The following is a 27818-nucleotide window of genomic DNA, read 5'->3' on the forward strand; positions in this document are numbered from 1 at the left end:
CAATGGTTAGCTTCTTTATTTCAAACAAACAAACAAAAATTATATAATGCTTTGCATCTTCCCTTTATGCGTTCCCTCCCACTTATTTTTCCCCACCCCTTTTTATTTTCTGCCTTTCCTTTCAAAGTCTTCCCTTAACACCTCCCCCCTTCCCTTATATCCTTCCTTTATAGGCTTATCACCTAAGACGACAATTCAACAATATAATACAGAATTATACATAAAAAGGAAATAGAACAATGCAGGACCATTAGCAAGCTCTGGAGGGAGGAAACTCAGTTTCCTTCTTATTGTAATTTCTTTGACCCACAGAAGGTCTTGCTGTCTCTTTTCTCAGTTCTTTCTTTAGCTGTCCCTTCTTGCTCGCTTGCTTTCCTCCTTTCCTTCCTCCTCCTTTGGGCGTGGGCAGCGTGAGCTAGCAGTTTTTCTACGCCATATTGCCCTTTCTTTTCAAGCCACCTTCCAGGATCGTTCCCCTCTCAGTCCTGTCTTCTCTTTCTCCTCCACCACCGCAGACGCTGTCGTTCTCTCGCACTTCTCCTTCGCCGTCCACCCTTTGCCCGCTGTCTTCTCAAAAGGTGTCGGGCTCTAGGACTGGGGCTGGCCGTGTGGGACGCCGGCGTAGGGCCACGAGAGTTTGGGTTTCTCGCCCCGCTTCCCTCCGCGCTCTGATCTTTTATTCCTCCTCTCCAGTTTGGACCACAAGGATTAAGACCTGTGGAAGGACAACAAAAAGGAAATGTCCCTTAGGACTCGGGCGCCTCCAGGTGCTACTTCCCCTGCCACCACTGGCGGAGGAAGGTGGGGTGTGTGGGGGGGTATCGCCCCGAGTGTCATCCCAGGGGGGTGGCAAAATCCCCCTGGGCGGATCTGTGCAAGCCTCCCAACTCCTCCTCATCTTGGTTCAGGGTGGACACAGCTGCGATGCTGCCGCATCCAGCGCCTGAGCCACGTGCAGAGTGGCCTCCTTTCCCCCTGCACCCCACTGCTGCCTCTTGTATTGGGTTGCTCTGGTGGCACTGGTGGTGCTGGCGGCGGCGCTCTTCTGAAGATCTTGCGAATCCAGGAGATGATGGAACCCAAGCAAGTGGGGGTCTTCGGAGGCCTCTCTTCCTCGCAGTCCTGTGAGAAAAGTAAACAATTCACCTCCAGATTCTGGGAAAATGCCGCAATCATTAATCAATCAAACAAACAAACAAACAATTGATTGATTCAATCCGTACGCCGTCCTTCATCTGAAGCTGTCAGGGCGGCTTACAGCATAAAAATACAAAATAAAAACACAACATATGTATTAAAAACAAAAACGAACTCATAAGCCAACCTCCCAATCCACAAGCATGTTGAAAAGGCCATGCGTTGTCCAATTAGCCCAAGGCTGGTTCTAGAGCAGAACTTTCCATGTTGGTGACACACTTTGGAGACATGCCTCATTTCGCAACACAGGGATTCAGTTCAACTAGCCCTTTTCCAGCCCTGGGAGGAGCACACAGTTTGGAAAGCTCTGTTCTAGAGAAACGTCTTTGCTTGGCACCTAAAGATACACAATGAAGGTGCCAGATGAGCCTCCCTGGAGAGAGCATTCCGCAAGTGGGGAGCCACCACAGAAAAGGCCCCTTCTTGTGTTGCTGCCCTCCAGACCGTTTGTGAAGGAGAAGGGCCTGTGTGGTGGCAGGCTGTCATAATCCCTCCTTTTCTTTTTTGGGGCAAGGCGTTATATGAAAGGGTTGTAGTCAGGAGGGAACACTCCTCTCCCAAGTTCTCATGTGGTCAGCCTTGGAGAGATCTGAACGAGACACAAAGTCAAGAACAAGCGGGTGGGGGGAAGGTATAGGAGGCAGGAAAACCCCAGAGAGAACCGGCTTTGCAAAGTGCCAACATGGTTTTATTATCGCCAAACCCACTTTGCAATTAATAACTTCCTTTGGCAGGAGGCACCTGGAAACGCATTCAAAAGAGATATCTTACAAAACAAACACCAAACCAAAAGCAACCCAGGAGAATTATCTCCACCCCCCATCGTTCTGAGATCCAGCGCTGAGGGCCTTCTGGCGGTTCCCCACTGCGATAAGTGAAGTTACAGGGAACCAGGCAGAGGGCCTTCTCGGTAGTGGCACCCGCCCAGTGGAAGGCCCTCCCGCCAGATGTCAAAGAAATAAACAACTATCTGACTTTTAGAAGACATGTGAAGGCAGCCCTGTTCAGGGAAGCTTTTCATATGTCATGAATGAATGTATGTTTCGTCTGACCTCGATTACGCTTTCCTCCAGGTGTTCTCCAGGTGGGGGGCACGGCAAATCAAGGGCCTCCTTGTCCTCCCCATCCTCCTCTGGGGGGCTCTCTGGTACTTCCTGTGGTTCTTCCTTCTTGATAGCCACTCCAGAGGCTGCCTGCCAGCAGAGACAGGACCCCAGAGGTGGTGGCATTGGTGGTGGGGAGAGGGGAGAAAGAGAGCAGCCCAGAATGAGACAGGAACCCACATTGAGTCGCTAGCCAGGGAAGCCCTACAGCCCTGGCGCCATGGGGGGCTGGTCCATCAGGACAAGTCGGGCAGCAAGCATACCCTTAGCAGCCCCCTGCCTGCCTGCCTGCCTGCCTGCCCCCTTGCTCACGACCAGTCCAGAAGGTGGCCTGACCGGCCAGCCGGCTTCCTCCTCCTCCTCCTCCTCCTCCTCCTCCTCCTCCTCCCCAGCCTCAGGGTTCTCCAGCTCAGCAGGGCTTCCCTCCTGCTCTGTCTGCTACGTACCTCATTGATGGAGTCCCAAAGGGAATCCAGGGAGGACAGGGAGGAAACACTAGAAAATGGTGACATATTTGGAAGCTGCAAGGAAAAGATGCAAAAAACGAGCAATTAAAAAACGCAACCAAACGTTAAAACTCAAGGCACCCATAACTGAAACAACAGTTCTATTCTGCGGTTGATATGCTTCCCTCGCCTTCTGCCAATCACCACTTAGGCCACGCCACCTACCCAGTCAGGGCTGAGGAGATCCAGCCGTCTTGCGGTCTCCTCCTCGCCTTTTCCTTCATCATCCTTTTCATGGAAATTGTCATCCTCGCTGGCTGACTGCTGGCAGAGACAAGACCCCAGAGGTGGTGGCGGGGATTAAGGAAAAAGAGAGCAGCACAAAATGAGACAGGCAGGAACCCAGTAGGCAGACACTCCTGCCCACATTGAGTCGCTAGCCAGGGAAGCCCTACAGCCCTGGCGCCATGGGGGGCTGGTCCATCAGGACGAGTGGGGCAGCAAGCACAGCACATTCACTCTCAAGGCACCCATAACTGAAACAACAGTCTCATCCTACGATTGATATGCTTCCCTCGCCTTCTGCCAATCACCACTTAGGCCACGGCCACCTACCCAGTCAGGGCTGAGGAGATCCAGCCGTCTTGCGGTCTCCTCCTCGCCTTTTCCTTCGTCCTCCTTGACATTGAGAATGTCATCCTCGCTGGCTGACTGCTAGCAGAGACAGGACCCCAGAGTTGACGGTGGGGAGAAAGGAGAAAGAGAGCATCCCAAAATGAGAGAGGAACCCAGAAGGCAAACTCTCTTGCCTACATTGAGTCGCTAGCCAGGGAAGCCCTACAGCCCTGGCGCCATGGGGGGCTGGTCCATCAGGAGGAGTGGGGCAGCAAGCATGGTCTGCCCTTAGCAGCCCCCTGCCTGTTTGCCCCCTTGCTCTCAACCGTCCAGAAGGTGGCCTGGCCGGCCAGCCGGCTTCCTCCTCCTCCTCCTCCTCCTCCTCCTCCTCCTCCTCCTCCTCCTCCTCCCCAGCCTCAGGGTTCTCCAGCTCAGCAGGGCTTCCCTCCTGCTCTGTCTGCTACGTACCTCATTGAGGGAGTCCCAAAGGGAATCCAGGGAGGACAGGGAGGAAACACTAGAAAATGGTGACAGACTTGGAACCTGCAAGGAAAAGATGCAAAAAACGAGCAATTAAAAAACGCAGACAAACGTTAAAACTCAAGGCACGCATAACTGAAACAACAGTTCTATTCTGCGGTTGATATGCTTCCCTCGCCTTCTGCCAATCACCACTTAGGCCACGGCCACCTACCCAGTCAGGGCTGAGGAGATCCAGCCGTCTTGCCGTCTCCTCCTTGCCTTATCCTTCGTCCTCCTTGACATTGAGAATGTCCTCCTCGGTGGCTGACTGCTAGCAGAGACAGGACCCCAGAGTTGATGGTGGGGAGACAGGAGAAAGAGAGCAGCCCAAAATGAGACAGGCAGGAACCCAGAAGGCAGACTCTCTTGCCTACGTTGAGTCGCTAGCCAGGGAAGCCCTACAGCCCTGGCGCCATGGGGGGCTGGCCCATCAGGACGAGTGGGGCAGCAAGCACAGCACATTCACTCTCAAGGCACCCATAATTCAAACAACACAACAGCGGCATAGCCAGCCGCTCGGGTGCCCGGTTCAACGCGGGGGTCCTGTGGGCTTTCTGGAGCCTATCCTCTGCCGCCCCCCCAGCTGTAGGGCGGCTGAGGGAGAGGCAGGGGGCAGACGCAAGCCCCACGCTTCTGTTTCAGGCAGCGCCCAGCCTGCAGGGGCCCAAGCCACCAAGTCACCCCCAGGAGAGATGCGTGGATCAGACACTCTGCAGCCCCCCCCCCGGTAAGTGCCAGCCCCCGCGGTGCGGCGCCCAGTGCCAGCCGCGTTTTTTGACTCAACTAAAAGGTTTGGTGAGCCCAATTTTTATTTTTATTTTAAACACGGCTTTATGTCCTTTTGCCACCCCCCTCAGTGATGACACCTGGGGCGGACCCCAACCCCCACCCCCCACCCTCCTTTCTCTGCAACTGCAACAGAATAAAAGGACTCAAAACTCCCTTAGCAGTTTCCTGCTGGTCCCCTCACCATTTCCCCAGACATCAGTCTTCAGACTTTGCTTTTTCGGTGTCTAATAAGAGTTTTTTCTGATTCACTTGCAGAGAAACCACCAAAAGGCTGTTGGTCTCAACTGCAAAGTGAGGCTGGGATTCTGAGCCGATGTCACAGCCAGGTTCCGATCAGTCCATTTCCTCCAAGGGGGGGGGGGACACCTGTTTCCCCTGAGGGCGACTGCTGAACACACCACCCAAGGGAAAAAGAAGGAGAAAAGCAGAGAAATCTTTTAATTCTGTAGCAAGAAAGAATGAGTGCCAGGAGTTTTCTTTTCCCTGCACTCCTCCATTGCCACACCTTTTCATTACTATTATTATGCTAGATTTAATGAACACTCATATCAGAGTGCTCTGTAAATTGGTGGCCATAGTCTTTATATACTAACCTTTTATGCTCTTCCACATCTGTTTAATGCTCCCAAACCCTTCTTTTAGCGTCTTTTAGACTTTTCTATATACTTTGTGTTAAATACTTTTTCGCTTTCCGAAACGTTTTACAGACTGCAAATGATTGTACCCCACTCTACTGATGCTGGTCTACTACTGTAATAAAGATTTGATTGATTGATTGATTGATTGAAATGAAGTATCCTATAGAAATGCAATGACTGGACACTAATGTAATGTATTCCCCTCCCCCCAAATTCATACTTTATTACTTATTAATATTAGTAAGAATAATGAAATAAGTCAAGCCAGAGGCTGCTCCCAGCTTAAATTTATATAGCACCCTTCATTGGAATGCTACAAGTTGAATCGTAATAAGAATGAGAGTTTCCACCAATTTGAAGTGATGAAAGTTTAAGTAGGATGCAATCTTGACTAATTAATATAAATGCTTTGTCAGCGGCTGATCTGTCAATTATTTTTACTTGCCCTTTTGATCTTGGCTTTGCTCTATAATGGGGACCTGAATGGGAGGAACCTGAGTTGGAGGAGGAGGACCTGAATGGGAGGAACCTGAGTTGGAGGAGGAGGACCTGAATGGGAGGAACATGAGTTGGAGGAGGAGGACCTGAATGGGAGGAACCTGAGTTGGAGGAGGAGGACCTGAATGGGAGGAACCTGAGTTGGAGGAGGAGGACCTGAATGGGAGGAACTTGAGTTGGAGGAGGAGGACCTGAATGGGAGGAACCTGAGTTGGAGGAGGAGGACCTGAATGGGAGGAACCTGAGTTGGAGGAGGAGGACCTGAATGGGAGGAACCTGAGTTGGAGGAGGAGGACCTGAATGGGAGGAACCTCAGTTGGAGGAGGAGGACCTGAATGGGAGGAACCTGAGTTGGAGGAGGAGGACCTGAATGGGAGGAACCTGAGGAGGAGGAGGAGGACCTGAATGGGAGGAACCTGAGTTGGAGGAGGAGGACCTGAATGGGAGGAACCTGAGTTGGAGGAGGAGGACCTGAATGGGAGGAACCTGAGTTGGAGGAGGAGGACCTGAATGGGAGGAACCTGAGTTGGAGGAGGAGGACCTGAATGGGAGGAACCTGAGGAAGAGGAGGAGGACCTGAATGGGAGGAACCTGAGGAGGAGGAGGAGGACCTGAATGGGAGGAACCTGAGTTGGAGGAGGAGGACTGAATGGGAGGAACCTGAGTTGGAGGAGGAGGACCTGAATGGGAGGAACCTCAGTTGGAGGAGGAGGACCTGAATGGGAGGAACCTGAGTTGGAGGAGGAGGACCTGAATGGGAGGAACCTGAGTTGGAGGAGGAGGACCTGAATGGGAGGAACCTCAGTTGGAGGAGGAGGACCTGAATGGGAGGAACCTGAGTTGGAGGAGGAGGACCTGAATGGGAGGAACCTGAGTTGGAGGAGGAGGACCTGAATGGGAGGAACCTGAGTTGGAGGAGGAGGACCTGAATGGGAGGAACCTGAGTTGGAGGAGGAGGACTGAATGGGAGGAACCTGAGTTGGAGGAGGAGGACCTGAATGGGAGGAACCTCAGTTGGAGGAGGAGGACCTGAATGGGAGGAACCTGAGTTGGAGGAGGAGGACTGAATGGGAGGAACCTGAGTTGGAGGAGGAGGACCTGAATGGGAGGAACCTCAGTTGGAGGAGGAGGACCTGAATGGGAGGAACCTGAGTTGGAGGAGGAGGACCTGAATGGGAGGAACCTGAGTTGGAGGAGGAGGACCTGAATGGGAGGAACCTCAGTTGGAGGAGGAGGACCTGAATGGGAGGAACCTGAGTTGGAGGAGGAGGACCTGAATGGGAGGAACCTGAGTTGGAGGAGGAGGACCTGAATGGGAGGAACCTGAGTTGGAGGAGGAGGACCTGAATGGGAGGAACCTGAGTTGGAGGAGGAGGACCTGAATGGGAGGAACCTGAGTTGGAGGAGGAGGCCTCTCCCTATTCCTTCCTGACTGAGCATAAGATGCCTCCTCTGAAAAGGTTTGGCAGGCAGGGAATCCAACTTATCTGGCATCGTCTCATTGCTTTCCTCCAATGCTAAACTTGTTGCTTGCTCACTCGTAATCTGGTGATCCACTCAACATCAGGGCACAACATGTCACATCCAGGCCAGTGTAATAAAACCCATTGGTCTCCAGTCAAGGCTTGGCTAAGGTCAGTTGCTACTTTTTGGAACAGAGAGCAGAGCTTACACAATACAGAAATTAAACCAACAGACTACGGGAGATGTCTTAAATGAATTTCTCAGTTTATTGATATACAAAGCTTATCAGAGTGCTCTGTAAATTGATAGGATAGTCTTTGTCGTAGGACATGACCGTATTGGCCTGAATATAAGCCTCACTTTCCTCCCAAATTCTGACCGCGAAAGGTTAAAGTCCAGCTTCAATTCACGGCCTTACGAAAGCTGGCTTTTACAATATCGCTGCCGGAACAGACTTGCGGTAAAATGGAACAGGAGAGAGTGCCTGCGGGATTTGAAGGGAGCGGCTTATATTTGGTTATATTATATTATATTATAATATATTAGGTATCATTGCAATCAAGGTGATGAGATAATAATAATAATAATAATAATAATAATAATAATAATAATAATAATAATAATAATGGCCACTCTGGGCGGCTCCCAACAGAATATTAAAAGCACTATAAAAATCACAGCCACAACATGCATTTAAAGCATTTTTGGAGCTCTAAATTGCAGGTCAAACAACTGGCGGGTGGCCAGCGCCATTTTGGCCTCTGTTGTCCAGGGCGCAGGAGCCGCGGGACGTTGGGAAAAGGGGGGAGCCGTTCTCGGTGCCTCCAAGGGAAGGAGGGAAAGGACGATGTCTCTTCGCCACTTCCTGGGTTATGGGGGTTGATGAGTATAATAATTGGAAAAATTAATATTTTCCCAATATTTTTCCAATGTGCAACGGTGGCGGCGAGGATTCTGTTAGCGCAAAACTGGAACACCTCTAATATACCCACGGTTAGAGAATGGCGGATGAAACTATTTGAGTATATTGAATTAGCGAGACTGACACAGAGGATTAGGCATCAAAAAAACGTAAAGCTAAAAAATGATTGGGATAAATTTTTAAATTATATTGAAGATAATTTGGGAATTCGAAAAATAACAGTGGACGGAATGTAAAACCTGTAATGTATAGAGTCATTATAATACAACTGCAGAATGGTTATAAGTTTATTCAACCTAAACCGAGATGGAAGGAAGCCAATGTGTAATGTCTGTACGTTTGTCTTTTTCTCTCTATATATTTTTATTCTTTTTCTTTCTTTATCTCTCTTTTACTTATTTGCTCTTATCTTTCAAATGTTTGTATGTTCTGGTTGATGTAGTGATTTTAGATTTTATTGCATTAGCCGTGTGGCCATAGCATGATATACATTGAAATAACAACATAAAATGGGGGTGGGGAGGTAAAGGTAGATATCGTCCTGGGCGAATACTTAAAGGGGGAAAAAAGGGATGACAATAGCGACAGGGGATTTAAAACATCGAGCGACAGATAGTACAGAAACAAAAAGACAAAAAACAAACAAACTGCTGAGGCTGGAGGAGGACCGTTAATGTAATTCGTAAGAGCTAATAAAGAATTAAAAATAAAATAAAATATGAGTATAATAATTGATGATTATCAGTTTATTAGCAGGCCAGGAGGAAGGTTGCGCAGGGCAGCCTGGGAAGGGCGAGGGAAAGGCTGGGAGGAAAAGCCTTCTCTCTTTCTCCATCGCTCTGCCCCTCCATGAAGTTGAAATGGAAGAATAAGAGAAAAATGAAATGATAAGAAACAGGATCTTTGTTTGTGAGAAGAAGGGGCAGCAAAGCATGCTGGGAAGAAGGACCTGAGGGAAATGAAAGGAAACCCAATAAAGGATAATTTATCAATAAAGCTAATATGTGAAACCTAACGAAAGACACTTTCACGTGTATTTATTCAGTTATACGTTGGAAAATGGGTAAATTTCAAGTATAGGAAACAGGATCTTTGTTTGTGAGAAGAAGGGGCAGCAAAGCATGCTGGGAAGAGGGACGTGAGGGAAATGAAACCTAATAGAGGTTAATTTATTCAAGTGAAACCTAACAAAAGACACCTTGAGATTGATTGATTTATTTGGTTAAAATTTCAAATTTCAGCTGGCCAGAGTCCCCCAAGGGCCAGAGGGGCTGGCAGGGGCAGGGCCCCCAGGTGGGCCTGGAAGAGAGAGGGGCCCCTGGGGGGATTTGCACTCTGCACACCCTCAGAGGCCAGAGAGGCTGGCAGGGGCAGGGCCCCCAGGAGAGAGAGGGGCCCCGGGGGGATTGGCACTCTGCACGCCCTCAGAGGCCGGGGAGGCTGGCAGGGGCAGGGCCCCCAGGAGAGAGAGGGGCCCCTGGAGGATTGGCACTCTGCACACCCTCAGAGGCCGGAGAGGCTGGCAGGGGCAGGGCCCCCAGGAGAGAGAGTGGCCCCGGGGGGATTGGCACTCTGCACGCCCTCAGAGGCCGGGGAGGCTGGCAGGGGCAGGGCCCCCAGGAGAGAGAGGGGCCCCGGGGGGATTGGCACTCTGCACGCCCTCAGAGGCCGGGGAGGCTGGCAGGGGCAGGGCCCCCAGGAGAGAGAGGGGCCCCTGGAGGATTGGCACTCTGCACACCCTCAGAGGCCGGAGAGGCTGGCAGGGGCAGGGCCCCCAGGAGAGAGAGTGGCCCCGGGGGGATTGGCACTCTGCACGCCCTCAGAGGCCGGGGAGGCTGGCAGGGGCAGGGCCCCCAGGAGAGAGAGGGGCCCCTGGGGGATTTGCACTCTGCACACCCTCAGAGGCCAGAGAGGCTGGCAGGGGCAGGGCCCCCAGGAGGGAGAGGGGCCCCTGGGGGATTTGCACTCTGCACACCCTCAGAGGCCAGAGAGGCTGGCAGGGGCAGGGCCCCCAGGAGGGAGAGGGGCCCCTGGGGGATTGGCACTCTGCACACCCTCAGAGGCCGGAGAGGCTGGCAGGGGCAGGGCCCCCAGGAGAGAGAGGGGCCCCGGGGGGATTGGCACTCTGCACGCCCTCAGAGGCCGGAGGGGCTGGCAGGGGCAGGGCCCCCAGGAGAGAGAGGGGCCCCTGGGGGATTTGCACTCTGCACACCCTCAGAGGCCAGAGAGGCTGGCAGGGGCAGGGCCCCCAGGTGGGCCTGGAAGAGAGAGGGGCCCCTGGGGGATTGGCACTCTGCACACCCTCAGAGGCCGGAGAGGCTGGCAGGGGCAGGGCCCCCAGGAGAGAGAGGGGCCCCTGGGGGATTTGCACTCTGCACACCCTCAGAGGCCGGAGGGGCTGGCAGGGCCCCCAGGTGGGCCCGGGAGAGAGAGGGGCCCCTGGGGGGATTTGCACTCTGCACGCCCTCAGAGGCCGGAGGGGCTGGCAGGGGCAGGGCCCCCAGGTGGGAGAGGGGCCCCTGGGGGGATTTGCACTCTGCACGCCCTCAGAGACCAGAGAGGCTGGCAAGGCAGGGCCCCCAGGTGGGCCTGGAAGAGAGAGGGGCCCCTGGGGGATTTGCACTCTGCACGACCTCAGAGGCCAGAGAGGCTGGCAGGGGCAGGGCCCCCAGGAGGGAGAGGGGCCCCTGGGGGATTGGCACTCTGCACGCCCTCAGAGGCCGGAGAGGCTGGCAGGGGCAGGGCCCCCAGGAGAGAGAGGGGCCCCTGGGGGATTTGCACTCTGCACACCCTCAGAGGCCGGAGGGGCTGGCAGGGCCCCCAGGTGGGCCCGGGAGAGAGAGGGGCCCCTGGGGGGATTTGCACTCTGCACGCCCTCAGAGGCCGGAGGGGCTGGCAGGGGCAGGGCCCCCAGGTGGGAGAGGGGCCCCTGGGGGGATTTGCACTCTGCACACCCTCAGAGGCCGGAGAGGCTGGCAGGGGCAGGGCCCCCAGGTGGGAGAGGGGCCCCTGGGGGATTGGCACTCTGCACGCCCTCAGAGGCCGGAGAGGCTGGCAGGGGCAGGGCCCCCAGGAGAGACAGGGGCCCCTGGGGGATTGGCACTCTGCATGCCCTCAGAGGCCGGAGAGGCTGGCAGGGGCAGGGCCCCCAGGTGGGCCCGGGAGAGAGAGGGGCCCTGGGGGGATTTGCACTCTGCACACCCTCAGAGGCCGGAGAGGCTGGCAGGGGCAGGGCCCCCAGGAGGGAGAGGGGCCCCTGGGGGATTTGCACTCTGCACGCCCTCAGAGGCCGGAGAGGCTGGCAGGGGCAGGGCCCCCAGGAGAGACAGGGGCCCCTGGGGGATTGGCACTCTGCATGCCCTCAGAGGCCGGAGAGGCTGGCAGGGGCAGGGCCCCCAGGTGGGCCCGGGAGAGAGAGGGGCCCTGGGGGGATTTGCACTCTGCACTCCCTCAGAGGCCAGAGAGGCTGGCAGGGCAGGGCCCCCAGGTGGGCCCGGGAGAGAGAGGGGCCCCTGGGGGATTGGCACTCTGCACGCCCTCAGAGGCCGGAGAGGCTGGCAGGGGGAGGGCCCCCAGGTGGGCCCAGGAGATAGAGGGGCCCTGGGGGGATTTGCACTCTGCACGCCCTCAGAGGCCGGAGAGGCTGGCAGGGGGAGGGCCCCCAGGTGGGCCCAGGAGAGAGAGGGGCCCTGGGGGGATTTGCACTCTGCATGCCCTCAGAGGCCGGAGAGGCTGGCAGGGGCAGGGCCCCCAGGTGGGCCCGGGAGAGAGAGGGGCCCCGGGGGGGCTTTGCACTCTGCACGCCCTCAGAGGCCGGAGAGGCTGGCAGGGGCAGGGCCCCCAGGTGGGCCCAGGAGAGAGAGGGGCCCTGGGGGGATTTGCACTCTGCATGCCCTCAGAGGCCGGAGAGGCTGGCAGGGGCAGGGCCCCCAGGTGGGCCCGGGAGAGAGAGGGGCCCCTGGGGGATTGGCACTCTGCACGCCCTCAGAGGCCGGAGAGGCTGGCAGGGGCAGGGCCCCCAGGAGGGAGAGGGGCCCCTGGGGGATTGGCACTCTGCACACCCTCAGAGGCCGGAGGGGCTGGCAGGGGCAGGGCCCCCAGGAGAGAGAGGGGCCCCTGGGGGATTTGCACTCTGCACACCCTCAGAGGCCAGAGAGGCTGGCAGGGGCAGGGCCCCCAGGAGGGAGAGGGGCCCCTGGGGGATTGGCACTCTGCACACCCTCAGAGGCCGGAGAGGCTGGCAGGGGCAGGGCCCCCAGGAGAGAGAGGGGCCCCGGGGGGATTGGCACTCTGCACGCCCTCAGAGGCCGGAGGGGCTGGCAGGGGCAGGGCCCCCAGGAGAGAGAGGGGCCCCTGGGGGATTTGCACTCTGCACACCCTCAGAGGCCAGAGAGGCTGGCAGGGGCAGGGCCCCCAGGAGGGAGAGGGGCCCCTGGGGGATTGGCACTCTGCACACCCTCAGAGGCCGGAGAGGCTGGCAGGGGCAGGGCCCCCAGGAGAGAGAGGGGCCCCTGGGGGATTTGCACTCTGCACACCCTCAGAGGCCGGAGGGGCTGGCAGGGGCAGGGCCCCCAGGTGGGCCCGGGAGAGAGAGGGGCCCCTGGGGGGATTTGCACTCTGCACGCCCTCAGAGGCCGGAGGGGCTGGCAGGGGCAGGGCCCCCAGGTGGGAGAGGGGCCCCTGGGGGGATTTGCACTCTGCACACCCTCAGAGGCCGGAGAGGCTGGCAGGGCAGGGCCCCCAGGTGGGCCTGGAAGAGAGAGGGGCCCCTGGGGGATTTGCACTCTGCACGACCTCAGAGGCCAGAGAGGCTGGCAGGGGCAGGGCCCCCAGGTGGGAGAGGGGCCCCTGGGGGATTGGCACTCTGCACGCCCTCAGAGGCCGGAGAGGCTGGCAGGGGCAGGGCCCCCAGGAGGGAGAGGGGCCCCTGGGGGATTGGCACTCTGCACGCCCTCAGAGGCCGGAGAGGCTGGCAGGGGCAGGGCCCCCAGGAGAGACAGGGGCCCCTGGGGGATTGGCACTCTGCACACCCTCAGAGGCCGGAGAGGCTGGCAGGGGCAGGGCCCCCAGGTGGGAGAGGGGCCCCTGGGGGGATTGGCACTCTGCACGCCCTCAGAGGCCGGAGAGGCTGGCAGGGGCAGGGCCCCCAGGTGGGCCCAGGAGAGAGAGGGGCCCTGGGGGGATTTGCACTCTGCACGCCCTCAGAGGCCGGAGAGGCTGGCAGGGGGAGGGCCCCCAGGTGGGCCCAGGAGATAGAGGGGCCCTGGGGGGATTTGCACTCTGCACGCCCTCAGAGGCCGGAGAGGCTGGCAGGGGGAGGGCCCCCAGGTGGGCCTGGAAGAGAGAGGGGCCCCTGGGGGGATTTGCACTCTGCACACCCTCAGAGACCAGAGAGGCTGGCAGGGCAGGGCCCCCAGGTGGGCCTGGAAGAGAGAGGGGCCCCTGGGGGGATTTGCACTCTGCACGCCCTCAGAGGCCGGAGGGGCTGGCAGGGGCAGGGCCCCCAGGTGAGCCAGGGAGAGAGAGGGGCCCCTGGGGGGATTTGCACTCTGCACGCCCTCAGAGGCCGGAGAGGCTGGCAGGGGCAGGGCCCCCAGGTGGGCCCGGGAGAGAGAAGGGCCCCTGGGGGGATTTGCACTCTGCACGCCCTCAGAGGCCGGAGAGGCTGGCAGGGGCAGGGCCCCCAGGTGGGCCCGGGAGAGAGAAGGGCCCCTGGGGGGATTTGCACTCTGCACGCCCTCAGAGGCTTCGTAGTCTAAGCTCCGGGGGCTCTCTGAGCCGGCATCTCTCAAGGGGGGGGTGAGGGGTTTCTTCCCATGGGTCAACATCCTTCTTAAATAGTGGTGCCCGGAATTGGACACAGTATTCCAGGTGGGGACTGACCAAGGCAGAATAGAGCTCAGTCTTGTAAGCCACTGGGATTAGTAGCAATAAAAGTAACAATAATCACAATAAGAAAGATAGTAATATTAGACTTGGTAAACAAATGTTTTTAAGAACATTGTTCACACATATTTGTACTGATTAGCTCTGTGTGCATTGCAATCCCTTATTCATTGTTGTCCGTAGTAATTTTAAGTGCATTCTTAATATTACAATCAAAGTGCAATACTTTTAAAATGCATAATTTCTTTAAATATAAACACGGAAGTAAATGAAGCTCCCAATTCATCGGATGATGACCTGTGCCACAAACTGGGAACCAGGCAGAGGGCCTTTTCAGTGGTGGCGCCCGCCCTGTGGAACGCCCTCCCAGCAGATGTCAAGGAAAGAAACAACTATCTGACTTTTAGAAGACATCTGAAGGTAGCCCTGTTCAGGGAAGTTTTTTATGTTTGATGTATTTATCGTGTTTTTCATATTCTATTGGGAGCCGCTCAGAGTGGCTGGGGAAACCAAGCCAGATGGTGGGGTAGAAATAAATGGTTGTTGTTGTTGTTAAACTAGAGGCAATAAACACTCATCTCAGAGTGGCCTGGAAATTGATAGCCATAGTCTTTTATATACTAACCTTTTATGCTCTTCCACATCCGTTTAATGCTCCGAAACCCTTCTTTTAGCTTCTTTTAGACTTTTATATATACTTTGTGTTTTAATACATTTTAGCTTTCCAAAACGTTTTACAGATTGGAAATGACTGTACCCCACCCTACTGATGCTGGTCTACTACCGTAATAAAGATTTGATTGATTGAAATGAAGTATCCTATAGTAATGATGTGAATGGACACCGAAATAATATAATACGGGTAATTCATAATGAAATATACAGTTTCCAGATCCTGTAAGACCGGCGCTGACACAGAAAACAGCTGCGAACCGTGAGGCAGATGCACTCATAAAGTGATGGAGGTGATGGTGCGCGTGTCACGTGACTAGTCAGGCGAAATGGCTGCGTCTGCAGTGGAGAAGGCGTTTTGTGTTCTTGAATTGAGCAAAACGGAGTTTCTTGTGCATCGGCATTTGCGATTGCAATGTGTGTTGTGTGACAAAGGGTGCACACATAGAACATCTGTGACTGTTTCGAAACTACTTTAAACATTCCCCTACAATTCTGTCACAGGTAACATGAGATATATTATATTCTTTTTTATAGTGTGTTGAAACTGTATACTTCATTATGAATAACTCTGTATAACACAACATAACATAACATAACATAACATAACATAACATAACATAACATAACATAACAACATAACATAATATATCGTACTTTTCCGTGTATGAGACGAGTAAAATGGGACCCCCCCCTTTTTCTTAATTTTCAGTTCCCAAAAATAGGGAGTGTCTTATACACGGGGGCATGTTCTACATGGTAAAATACAGTAATATGTAATATAATATAATAATGTAATGTAATATAATATAATATTATAGGAAAAGGTAAAGGGACCCCTGACCATTAGGTCCAGTCATAGCCGACTCTGGGGTTGCGGCGCTCATCTCACTTTATTGGCCGAGGGAGCCGGCGTACAGCTTCTGGGTCATATGGCCAGCATGCTCATTCTGGCGAACCAGAGCAGTACACGGAAACGCCGTTTACCTTCCCGCCGGAGCAGTACCTCTTTATCTACTTGCACTTTGACTTGCTTTTGAACTGCTAGGTTGGTAGGAGCAGGGACCAAACAACGGGAGCTTACCCCGTCGTGGGGATTCAAACTGCCGACCTTCTGATTGGCAAGCCCTAGGTTCTGTGGTTTGACCCACAGCACCACCTGTGTCGGAATGTAATATTAATATAATATAATATAATATAATATAATATAATATAATATAATATAATATAATATAATATAATATAATAATATACCTCGCCCCAGCTCTCCCCGCTTTCCACTGCTGACTTTCGTGACCCATTGCCTTCCCCAGCTCTACTCTCCCCGCCTCCTTTCACAATGACTCGCCCAGATTGGCGTAGGCGGCCTGCCACTCCCGTGAGCCCCAGAGTTCCGTCTCCCCTCTCTTACCACTGGCCTCGCCCGCCCCTAACCCTATTCCTAACCCTGGCCAGTGCAATAAAATTCATTGGATCCCAGTCACGTCTTGGCTAAGGTCAGCTGCTACTCTTTGGAACAGGGAGCTGAGCTTACACAATACAGAAATTAAACCAACACACTACGGAAGATGTCTTAAATGAATTTCTCAGTTTATTGATATACAAAGCTTAGGAGAACGAAATGGTGTGAAGTGAGCTTATGAATGATAGCGCATAAATGCGGGAAATGGTGCACAGAAAATTGAATAAATAGAACTGGGATAACCAAACAGTATTGTTGAATATAAGAATTTATATGGTTAATAGGTTGTCATGACAAAGCAAACAGACTCAAAAACCTAACTCCTCTCTCCCTCCAGCCTATCTTGTTGTGAGATATATATAAGTTCCCAAAACACAAAATTATTAAAAGATCATAGTTTACAAACTAAGGGCAGTAGACCAGGACTCACTGTAGTCCTTGGCAAAGCAAGGTAGCAAAACATTTCCTCCCATCTTCCTGTTCATGTCAACAGGACTTCCTAAAACCCAGGCTACGAAAGAACACAATCTCTTTCAGAGATGGAGAATGAGCAACATGGAGGAGTAGCTGTGTTTCCTTTAGGCACTTCTGGACATCAGGAACATGGACTATTTTAAGAATCAGATGTCCCCTTAATTCCTTGTTGTCAGGTGCTCCTTTGTGTTCAGATCAGGCCTCAGCACAATAACGTAACACTTGGGAAGGAAGATGCAGCCCAGAAGCCCAGCACTGGAGGCCAACATAGAGAAGATCTGCACGGCCACCATGTACTTGCCCTTGGTGCTCAGGTAGGTGGGCACAAAAGACACCCAAACACTGCAGAAGACCAGCATGCTGAAGGTGATCAGCTTGGCTTCGTTGAAGGAGCCGGGCAGCTTCCTGGCTAGGAAAGCCACCGTGAAGCAGGTGGCAGCCAGGAAGCCCATGTAGCCGAGGGCAACGTAAAACATGACCACAGACCCTTCGTTGCATTGCAGGACGATCTCTTCCACCTGGGAGCGCATGTCAGGCTCTGGGAATGGGGGAGAAGAGCCCAGCCAGATGGTGCAGATGAGAACTTGCCCCCCAGAAGAGGAGATGGCAATGGAGTTGGCCAGACTCTTGCCCAGCCATCTCCTCACCCTGTTCCCGGGCTTTGTGGCCAGGAAGGCCAGCACCACCGTGATGGTCTTTGCCAAGACAGAAGAAACAGCAACTGAGAAGATGATGCTGAAGGCAGTTTGTCGGAGAAGGCAGGTCTCTTTCCTTGGGCGCCCGATGAAGAGGAAGGAGGACAGAAAGGAAAGCAGGAGGGAGACGAGCAGGATGTAGGAGAGGTCCCGGTTGTTGGCTTTGACTATGGGAGTTTCCTTGTATTTAATGAAGATTCCCAACACAATGCCTGCTGTTAAGGACAAGAAGAGGGCAACGGAAGCTAAAATCATTCCTAAATATTCTCCATAAGCCAGGAAGATGATAATCTTGGGGACACATTGATCTCTGTCCTTGTTTGAATGGTGATCTTCTGGGCATTTGGTGCAATGTTCTGCATCTGGGGAAGAGAAAAAGAGTGGCTGCAGCATCACTTACATCCCTAATGATCTGAACTTGATTACGATTTGAAGAAATCCTAGAGATTTCTTCCTTATGATCATTCCTTTCAACTCTCTTCCAAGATGTAATGAAGAGGATTAATCCTAAAGAAGTTGAGGAAGGAGCCACATTCCGCAATGTCTGCAGAATTCTCACAAAAAGTGTGTGAGACTGGATTTCTGCCCTGTGTTTACTCTCTCCAGGAATTCCTTCCCCCTTGGAGTCACCCACCTTCCTGGGCGGAGAAGGTCCCTTCTGCACACTGAGCACAAGCATAGCAGCAAATGGGCTTTCCTTCTAGGACCACCTTGGCATATCCAGGTCGACATATTTCTGTACACCTGGAACGAGGTACGGCCTAACCAGAAAGACAAGAAGGTGCAAGAAAGAGGAACAGTTAGGAGTATTTGTGAGTATGTAATTCAGTCATAGGGACGCGGGTGGCGCTTTGGGTTAAACCACAGAGCCTAGGACATGCCGATCAGAAGGTCGGTGGTTCGAATCCCCGTGACGGGCTGAACTGCCATTGCTCAGTCCCTGCTCCTGCCAACCTAGCAGTTCGAAAGCAAGTCAAAGTGCAAGTAGATACATAGGTACCGTTCCAGCGGGAAGGTAAACAGCATTTCCGTGCGCTGTTCTGGTTCGCCAGAAGCGGCTTAGTCCTGCTGCCCACATGACCCAGAATCTGTACGCAGGTTCCCTCAGCCAATAAAGCGAGATGAGCACCGCAACACCAGAGTCGGACACGACTGGACCTAATGGTCAGGGGTCCCGTTACCTTTACCTTAATTTACACATAGAGTGAATTCAAACAGATCTCTGGTCTGCAGCCTTTGATGCCTCATCAGGGTCCTTTCAACCCCCCACTGACCATTGGGGTGACCAGAATATCTTGTTCTTCATAATTGGTTCAGTACAACTGAGGTTTGCGCCACAGAACTCTGTTTCCTCTCCTCCATTTACCTGCTTCCCTGCTTAATAAATCTTCAAAGAAAATGGCAATGGAGTCTGAAATGTGAATTCCCCAAATTTCAGGATTCTGATAATCTCTCAACCGCTAATTAAGACACATTTAATATTACTTTTCCAAATAGTGGTTTCCCTCACTCTGTTCTTGAGGCATGCAAGGTTTCCTCTTGTTGCTGATCTATTTCCCTAGTTATTTCTAGTTCATATGCCATTCCTTAACATTAACCTTATATTACAATAGGGTTTTTTAAAAAAACTTATCATCCTTCACCAACAGCTGTGCACTTCTTAATTCCTGCACGTACAATAGTTTAACATTTGCAACATCTACAAGTGAGCTTACTCCACAAATTTAAAAAATCCACAATAAATCAGTAATTATCATTTCAAAAATAAATTGCTTTCCATCCTTCTGCATGTATGAAAACCCAATTGTTCACTTTTCCTAGGTGTTTTCCCTTTTCTTCTACGTAGTCCATTCGGTTAAACATTCTGTCCAGAATTCTTAAATTCTCAGTCTGCTTCAGAAATAGATAGTGTCTTTTCTAAGGACCTCTGGGCTCTATCCTTTCTTTGAGCACCCCAAATCCCCCTCCTATCTCAGCTGCTGTGGAAAGAAGGAGTGGCGGTTGCAGCTGTTATTGGACGGTCAAGACATCATTGATCAACCTGATATAGTCATTTTGCAGCAGTTGTTCAAGGAAAAATATATTCAGGATCTCCTAGCCTCCCCTCTCTGTGATTCCCCTTACCTTGTCGAATTTCTTGGGCCACTCAATAGCTTCTGGGTTAATGGTGAACTTTATGCTAGCAGACGTCTCTCTCCTTATATTCCCAATTTTCACAAGGACATGAGACTTATTGGGAGACATCACCCAGTTCATAATATCGAAGTCTGCTGGCAGCTCCCAGTTCTCATCCAAGCACAGTCTGCCCCTGGAAGTATTCAGACACCGGATTTCTCTCAAGAAAGGGTGAAGCTGGAATGACAGGGGAAAGCACCAGCACTGAGAAACCTTGAAGCCAAGATGGATATCTCAGTCCTACTTACTTCAACCTCTTATGATTTGGGGCCTGCGTGTATCTCATGTAGACTGGAATTCCTATTCAGCCGTTTCTATTACTACAGACCATGCAAGTGTCCCAGTTTTCCAGGGACATCCCTGAATTAGAGACAGTTTTTCATTTGATCCTGGAATTTCCCACTTTTCCTTAGAATGTCCCTATTTTCATTTGAGAAATATTGGTGGATGTGGAATTATCCAACCCACAAGCTGTCCAATCCTATATCGGGAATTTTTAAATGTTTAATATTTTAGTCGGAATTTCTTTATTTTGGGAGCTGCCCAGAGTGAGGAGGCAACTGAAGAAGATGTATAAACAGTGCTATTTTTCTAGAAAAGAAGGTGCCGGAACTCACCATGAACACCTCCCTCTGAGAATGGCAATGGCACCCACCTGAAAGGTGTCAAAACTGAGTTCCAGCGAGTTCCCCTCTGAAAAAAAGCCCTGGGTATAAGCAGTAAAGGACGCAGGTGGTGCTGTGGGTTAAACCACAGAGCCTAGGACTTGCTGATCAGAAGGCTGGCGGTTTGAAGCTGTACGCCGGCTCCCTCGGCCAATAAAGCGAGATGAGCGCCACAACCCCAGAGTCGGCCACGACTGGACCTAACGGTCAGGGGTCCCTTTACCTTTGTAAGCAGTAACATTATCGTTATGGAATGGGCCGTCTCTATTTTCAACAGAGTTGAATACCAATGTTGGGCGGTATGCTACTATTGCTAATACTAATAGTAACTATGATATTTTGCAGGTTTATCCACAGTCAAGAATAGCATCTGTGTGGACTGCAGTTTGCAAAAAAGGGGAAGGAAATACCTGCCACGGATGTAGCCTTTGGGGTCCCCATTGCTCTCCTTCCTCCACCATCAGCCTCCTCTGGGATCTCGATGAAAGCGAAGCATGCAATGCCTGAGCCACAGCCTGAACATTGATGTAAGTGCCATAGCTGTCTAGAAACAGGACTCTCTCAGGCTCCCATTGGGATAATGGCTCGTTTCTCCTCCTCTTTGCATCTTATCCTGCCTTTCACGGACAACGAATGCTTTGAATATGAACAGTGAAACGCTTCATCCAAAGAATCCACAAGATTGGACGGTGATTTATAGTTGTCACCTTTGCTGCTCCTCTGAATTGCAAAGGACAGAGAACCATGGAGGTACTGGAAGTCATTTGTAGGGATGTAATAGCCAGTTCCGACTTCTAGCAAAGCTGTTGTGATCCAGACTTTTGCCCCTATTACCTTCTCATAGACTATGTTTATTGCCAGGAGTAGAGTGATGCCCATTGCATTGGTTACATAGTAAAAAAATACCCCAACTTGTCTCCATAGGAAAAAAGGTTCCCCAGGCCTGATAAATTGATTTAGATCATTTTCTGGTACTCTTTTTGATAAAGCAATGCAGATCCCTTTGCTGAGCAGCAGAGGTTTCACAGCGCTCGCAAATCTTTCTCCACTGTCATTGTCTGGAGTGAAGAGGCCAATCCACGTCCATCCAAAATACAGGAGCAATTCAACAATCCCCTGGTACTGACTTTCCTCTTTGGGACTCATCCGGTAGACAAAAGGGAACAGGGTTTTACCTTCGAGAACCTGGGCAGTGAAGCCATAAGTGATTTAGCAAGGAAAGCAAAAGATCAGCAATTTATTTTACTTTCATCATAACGGGTATTTAAACATGAAATGTCTGATATCTATCTAAATCTCTGCTGGCTGAGGCTGATGGGACTTTTAGTCTGAAACATCTGGAGGTGTCAAGTTGGTGAAGGCTCAATTTTGAAAAAGGGATGTAGGATCCATAGCTCAGGATTTCCCCTTTTAAAAAATATCCCTGCTTCACCCCTCCAAAGAGAAAATAGAATCTTATGCAGTTGAAATTCTCTGTGCTTCCATGCTCTCCCACTACTTGCCTGAGGGATTTTGTAGATGCCTGACAAGGCTGAAATCACTCCTGAGATGAAAGTGTTGCTTCTTTCAAGAACAGCCAGCAGGGGATTCTGTTCTCCACAGTGATAATTGGGAATATTGCATCCACTGCCTGCAAGCAGCTCTAGCATGGCATTTGAAGTCATCCTTGCATCGAGATAGTTCTCATAGAGGTTGTAGCCCAGGGTGATGTTGGGTAAGAGCCTGAGATCCTGGTTGATCTCTTGGATGGTGAGCGGGAAAGACAACATGTACGAATAGAGCCTAGCTGACTCCCTGCAACGAATGAATCCTTTTAAAAGAGTGAAACTGATATTCATATGATGGGGGGGCGCATTATATGATCCAAAAAGATTAGTATTTATTGATTAATCCTATTGCATTAATATCAAACCATTTACAGTCTAGTATAGAATAAAAATAAATAGAATAAAGACATGCTGGCCACATGACCCGTAAGCTGTACGCCGGCTCCCTCGGCCAATAAAGCGAGATGAACGCCGCAACCCCAGAGTCGGCCACAACTGGACCTAATGGTCAGGGGTCCCTTTACCTTTACCTATAGAATACAAATTTGCAGATCTCTGCTCCACGACCGGAGCTTTGATGCAAACAGCACACAGAGCTGTTCAACAGTGGAACAGACTCCCTCCGAAGGTGACCATGTGTCATGGTCTAAGAGCCTGAGATCCTGGTTGATCTCTTGGATGGTGAACAGGAAAGACAACATGTACCAGTAGAACCTAATTGCCCTCCTGCAATAAATGAATTATTTAAAAAGAGTGAAACTGATATTCATATTAATGGGAGGGAGGAAACATTATATGATCCACAAAGATTAATATTTATTTATCATTTTACATTAATATCAAACCTTTTCCTGTCTAGCACAGAACAAAAATTTGGAAATCTCTGCTCCATGACCGGAGCTTTGATGCAAACAGCACACAGAGCTGTTCAACAGTGGAACAGACTCCCTCCGAAGGTGACCATGTGTCATGGATGCTTCAGGTGAGATTCCTCTGGGTTCCTTCCATCTCTACAACTCCATGATTCTATTCTAGTGTGGTTCTATGAGTAAGAAATGAAGACGCCCCTCAAAATGTGTGCTATACTGGGAAGTTGCTGCAAGGGCTGCTTTTCCTGCATTGGTCTTTGACTTCTTCCAAGGGGCTAGACTATAGGTAGATAAGAGACAATTTTATTGAAGGAGGGGAAGCACCAAATACCTCAGTCCCCTTTTATTTTATTTTTTTAAAGTAATATTTATTAAAGTTTTACAGACATTAGAAAATTTCAAAGTTTAAACTCAAAAAATAAAGACAGAGAATAACCCTAATATGATAAAAAGAGAATTACAAAAAACAAAAGCAAGTTATACATCTTTGACAAAATCTTAGTTTTGGGTTCTAACAGTTCTGTTTCCAACTTTGATTTTTCCACCTGGAAGCCATTTTTTTTGTCCAGATTGTATACTTCTCTTATTTGGTAATAATGAAACCAATCTCACACTCTATCTTTTAGTTTCTCAAAACTCTGCAATTTCAATTTGTCTCCTTCTTGCTCCAAAATCTCCCAATATTTTGGCCATTTGGCCTCCATATTGGGCCTTTTCTGAGCCTTCACCTCCATTGGTGACAACCACCTTGGGGTTTTATTTTCAAGTAATTCCTTATACCTTGTCCAAACATTAAACAGTGCTCTCCTGACAATATGGTTTTTAAATGCTTTATGAGCTTTAACCTTGCCGTACCACAAGTATGCGTGCCACCCAAAAACATTATTAAAACCTTCTAGATCCAGAATGTCAGTGTTCTCAAGAAGTAGCCAATCTTTCAACCAGCAGAAAGCTGCTGATTCATAGTAGAGTTTAAGGTCTGGCAGGGCAAACCCCCCTCTTTCTTTTACATCAGTTAATATTTTAAATTTTATTCTGGGCTTTTTGCCCTGCCAGACAAATCTAGAGATGTCTCTCTGCCACTTCTTGAAACAATCCATCTTGTCTAAAATTTGTAATGATTGGAACAAAAATAACATTCTTGGCAGTACATTCATCCTTATAACCGCAATTCGGCCCAAAAAGGAAAGCTTCAGATTTGACCATATTTCTAAATCCTTTTTAACCTCCGTCCAACATTTTTCATAATTGTCTTTAAACAAGTTCCCATTTTTAGCTGTCATGTTTATCCCCAAGTATTACCTCAGTCCCCTTTTAGTTACAATTGAGGTCTAGTGGCTTTCAGGTTTGAGTGCGTGGTAAAACCTATAATTTTGCACATGTTTTTCATCAGTGACTCTACCAATGAGGACACACCCTGATCTGTGTTATTCCATATAATCATTTTATTTGAAGCATATCATTCCTGCTCTTCACCCATAGAAATACAAGCATTTTCAAGAGTTTCTTAAAACGCTTCTAATTTTTTTAAAAAAACAGTGACAGAAAGGGAAAAGTGCTGGGATTGGGGGAGGAAACCTTTAATGTAGCTCAGACAGATTTCCCCATGGTGGGCTGTAGGCCTCCTGTTCCATCGTGTTAATAGAAGTGTGATAAGTTGGGATAGGAAACAGGTACCTATGGATTCCAAGTGAAGAAACATCAAACATCTCACTACTTAGAAATGAGGCCAGTTGTTTGTGTGTGAGAAAAAGGAATAATTCCTTTTCACATTTTAGAGACCTGACTCCATGAAAAGGAAGTCTCCTGATTCATATTATTTATCATTTCAATTAAAGCACATCTTTCCTGCTCTTCAGCCCCCAAACGTCACCCAGAGGATCTTAAAATTCCATTTGTAAAACTGTAACATGGAACAATATTGAATGAAACCTTTGAGCCTTGGAAATTGCCTGAGTTTCATGGCATCCTGCAGGTGGGGAAATTCAGTGCATCCTTTTGACCCCTGACCAGATTCATTGGCATCCTTGCATTCTACTAAAAGCAACACAGAATCAAAGGTAGGAGAGTGTTTCACTAAGGAAGACCCAGAGAACATGGAAATAGGAGAGGTTTGGGTGGAATCTTATACTAGACCCCCCCATCTCCCATCACCCCCAGCCAGCAAGAGCAATGGTCAGGTCAGGTAGTCCTGCAACATTAGCCCTTGGCTCCCCAGCCCTGAGAAATGGGCTCTTTCCTTGATAAATAGGAACCACTAGAAGGACTGGAGAACCATGAAACTGTGAAGTACATACTTTTCAATCCTAGCGAAGGGTGTCTGAGAAAAGACATACGGAGTTTCCTTGTAAAAGCGTTTTGGAGATATGATCCCACTGATGAGAAAGTGTCCAGGCCGGTAGTAATTGCGAGCATCCGTTTCATCCCTGACCAGATTCAAGGGGCATTTCGCCTTGTGGTTCCCGCAGACTCCAAAGGGCATCATGAGCAGCAGAAGCAGCAACAGAAGGAGCAGGGATCTCATTCTGGCTCTGCCTCCTCCTCCTCCTCTTACATGCCAATGAGGCAAAGCAGAAGCACCCAAAGACTCTTGCAAGGCCAGACTGCCTGGGCTTTCCCAATCTGGGTGGTTTTCAGCTCTACCTTTGGAGCTAGGAAGCACAAGGCAGGCACACCCCTCTTTCGCCAGCTCTGCATCTTGACTCAGTCTGTCTCCAACACAGGAAATAATCTCTGCACTAACTTTTTCTTTCCCAGTCACAGCACAATTAATATATTCATGCTACTTTCTGAGGCTGATGTAACCTCCAGAAATATCTCCTGAGCATTTAGAAGATGAGATGACTATAATTTTGATTATTCCAAGTGGAATAAGTTTCATCACACTAACTTTCTGGAGTCTTGAATGGCTCCGGCAGCAGGTTCAGAGCTGGAGAAAAACATGATGATAAAAAGTCAAAAGGTGTTTTGGGGAATTGGAAGTTTGGCCTGAACTTTGCTCCCAAGGACCAACGAAGAGCCCTGCATCTGCATCCGACCATCGACTCTCCTTCCTTGGAGGTTTTTAAGTTTGGATGGCTATCTGTTAGGGATGCTTTAGAGAGCCAGTGTGGTGTAGTGGTTAAGAGCGGTGGACTCGTAATCTGGGGAACCGGGTTTGCTTCCCCGCTCCTCCACCTGCAGCTGCTGGGAGACCTTGTGCTGGTCATACTTCTTTGAAGTCTCTCATCCCCACTCACCTCACAGAGTGTTTGTTGTGGGGGAGGAAGGAAACGGAGATTGTTAGCCACTTTTGAGACTCCTTAGGGTAGTGATAAAGCGGGATATGAAATCCAAACTCTTCTTCTTCTTCTAGTTGGCCACCTTGCGTGGATTTGATTCCTGCCGCTCTCTTCTGGTTCTCCCCCTGAAGGGAAGTAGCATGTTGGTGGTTTTGAAGCCACTTCAAGTGAATTTCCACCCCATCTTTGAAAGGCTTCTCCAACAGAGGGAAGCTCTCTGGGGTTGGTGGAGGGGAGAAAGGTTGTCCGGAGCCTTAGGCTCTCCCTTCCCCTTTGACATTTTCTGCGGATGGAGAGCTTCTGTTGCACATGGAACCAACTTGCTCCTCGTCTTTGAGAAGAAACTTCTCTACTCATAAACCAATTGTGTGCGCAGAAGCCAGGCTAGCATTCTAGCAGCTTTGTTATTCTTTATCAATTTATTTATTAATATTTATTTACTTTCTTACTTAATTATTTAATCTTTCATAAATTCCATGCACTATTTTGGCCAATCACCCCTAGAGCGCTTTACGTCAAGATAAGTCAGGGTGATCATAACAAAGTTTACAGTCTTACTTTAGAACATTCCAAAAGTTAAAATAATAAAACAGAATCAAATTACCTCAACTTCCTAAGAATCTGGGTGGATGCTTTCTTTATTACATTAAAAAAAGTTTAAAAATTATTAAGTCTCCACAGATATTCCAATCACTTGTCTTCATATACAGTTTAAAAAAACAAACCCCCCCACATAATTTCTTCTTGACTCTCCACCCTCCCTTCTCTATGTTTGTTTTTGTTACTTCTTTTTATCAGATGTTTTAAAAAACATGTTTTTATTATCAAAGCCCCAATGACGTATTTCAGTAATCCGCAGCTTCTATTTCAAATCCTGCCTTTGACTTCATGTATGGGTGATAGTTTAACAAATAAGATATCAATGGTCTCCATTCTTCCTGAAAAGATTCATCCTCATGTCCTCTTAGTTTAGCAGGTAATTTCACCATTTCAGCATATTCCCCCAGTTTCATAAGCCAATCCTCCCTCTCTCCACTTCTGTGCATATAAAGTTCTAGCTGCTGTGGTTGCATACATAAATAACCCACTCAGCTTTCTCGGGACCTTTAATTATTAAATTTATATAGGAGCCTTCATTGGATTGCTACAGGTTGAACTGCTATAAGAGTAAGTGTTTAGTAAACTTTCTACTAGTCTGGAGAGATGAAAGTCTAAGTAGGATGCAATCTTAGCTAATGAATCTAAATGCTTCATCAGTGGCTGTTCTGTCAATTATTTTCACTTCCCATCTGATCTTGGTTTTGCTCCATAAATGGGGACCTGAATGGGAGGAACCTGAGTTGGAGGAGGAGGAGGCCTCTCGCTCTTCCTTCCTGACTGAGCATAAGATGCCTCCTCTGAAAAGGTTTGGCAGGCAGGGAATCCAACTATTTGGCATGGTCTCATTTCTTCCCTCCAATGCTGAAATTGTTGCTGGCTCACTCTTCATCTGGTGATCCACTCAACATCAGTGCACAAGGTGTCAGATCCAGGCAATGGAATCTGAAATGTGATTTCCCCAAATTTCAGAATTCGAATAATCTCTCAACCACAAATGAAGACCAATTTAATACGAATTGGTTCCCTTCCCTCTGTTATGAGGGATGACAGGAGAGGTTAGGAGATTATTGAAGGCCAGAAATTCTGCTTTTAGAACTGGGGGGACCGGGTATTGTATGGCATAGAAAGAGCGAACTTGAAGAGGGGTATCAGGAAAGCAAAAGCGGAGTACAGAGGAAAAATTGAGGACCACCTGTGAAATCGTGATCCTAGACAAATGTGGCAGGGAGTCCAACATCTGACTGGTTATAAATCAAGGAATTCATCAGTGGTAGAGAGTACGGCTTCCTTGGTGGGAG

At 50.0% G+C, this 27818-nt stretch overlaps 3 protein-coding genes and 1 pseudogene across 13 annotated transcripts in view; 1 reads left to right on the forward strand and 3 right to left on the reverse strand.

Moving 5' to 3' along the window:
- On the reverse strand, window positions 1-26625 carry LOC309522877 (uncharacterized protein). Of its 10 annotated transcripts, none has more exons than XM_082206537.1 (10): window positions 26487-26622; window positions 7047-7220; window positions 6887-7011; window positions 6524-6852; window positions 5895-6349; window positions 4854-5824; window positions 4056-4151; window positions 3830-3904; window positions 2250-2390; window positions 1-1122 (listed from the first exon to the last, which is right to left on the reverse strand). In XM_082206537.1, coding segments are annotated over exons 1-6 (1311 nt in total). In that variant the 5' UTR covers window positions 26489-26622; the 3' UTR covers window positions 1-1122; window positions 2250-2390; window positions 3830-3904; window positions 4056-4151; window positions 4854-5598. The 10 variants fall into 10 exon arrangements, 8 of the variants coding, with proteins under 8 accessions (XP_082062663.1, XP_082062666.1, XP_082062669.1 ...); XM_082206543.1 differs by lacking the exon at window positions 1-1122 and having other exon boundaries at window positions 1808-2390; window positions 5895-6104; window positions 6140-6349; window positions 26487-26625; XM_082206539.1 differs by lacking the exon at window positions 1-1122 and having other exon boundaries at window positions 1808-2390; window positions 4854-5859; window positions 5895-6104; window positions 6140-6349; window positions 26487-26625.
- LOC309522770 (vomeronasal type-2 receptor 26-like) overlaps window positions 1-27818 on the forward strand; it is an 83604-nt gene that overhangs the window by 41197 nt on the left and 14589 nt on the right. The gene's annotated exons all lie outside the window — the stretch shown is intronic.
- The window catches only part of LOC309523125 (vomeronasal type-2 receptor 26-like), a gene marked incomplete at its 5' end in the record, with an annotated part of 55046 nt that continues 43234 nt past the window's right edge, over window positions 16007-27818 (reverse strand). The window contains one exon of the mRNA XM_082206888.1: window positions 16007-16256. The remainder of the gene's footprint in view (window positions 16257-27818) is intronic.
- Window positions 16512-25180, reverse strand: LOC309523060 (vomeronasal type-2 receptor 26-like; annotated as a pseudogene). Its single transcript, XR_014224647.1, has 6 exons — window positions 24937-25180; window positions 21722-22017; window positions 20634-21428; window positions 19508-19735; window positions 18018-18144; window positions 16512-17745 (listed from the first exon to the last, which is right to left on the reverse strand). The product of XR_014224647.1 is annotated as a vomeronasal type-2 receptor 26-like (transcript).

Source organism: Podarcis vaucheri (assembly GCF_965113315.1).
Source record: "Podarcis vaucheri genome assembly, chromosome: 18".
In the NCBI taxonomy this organism is placed as follows: Eukaryota; Metazoa; Chordata; class Lepidosauria; order Squamata; family Lacertidae; genus Podarcis; species Podarcis vaucheri.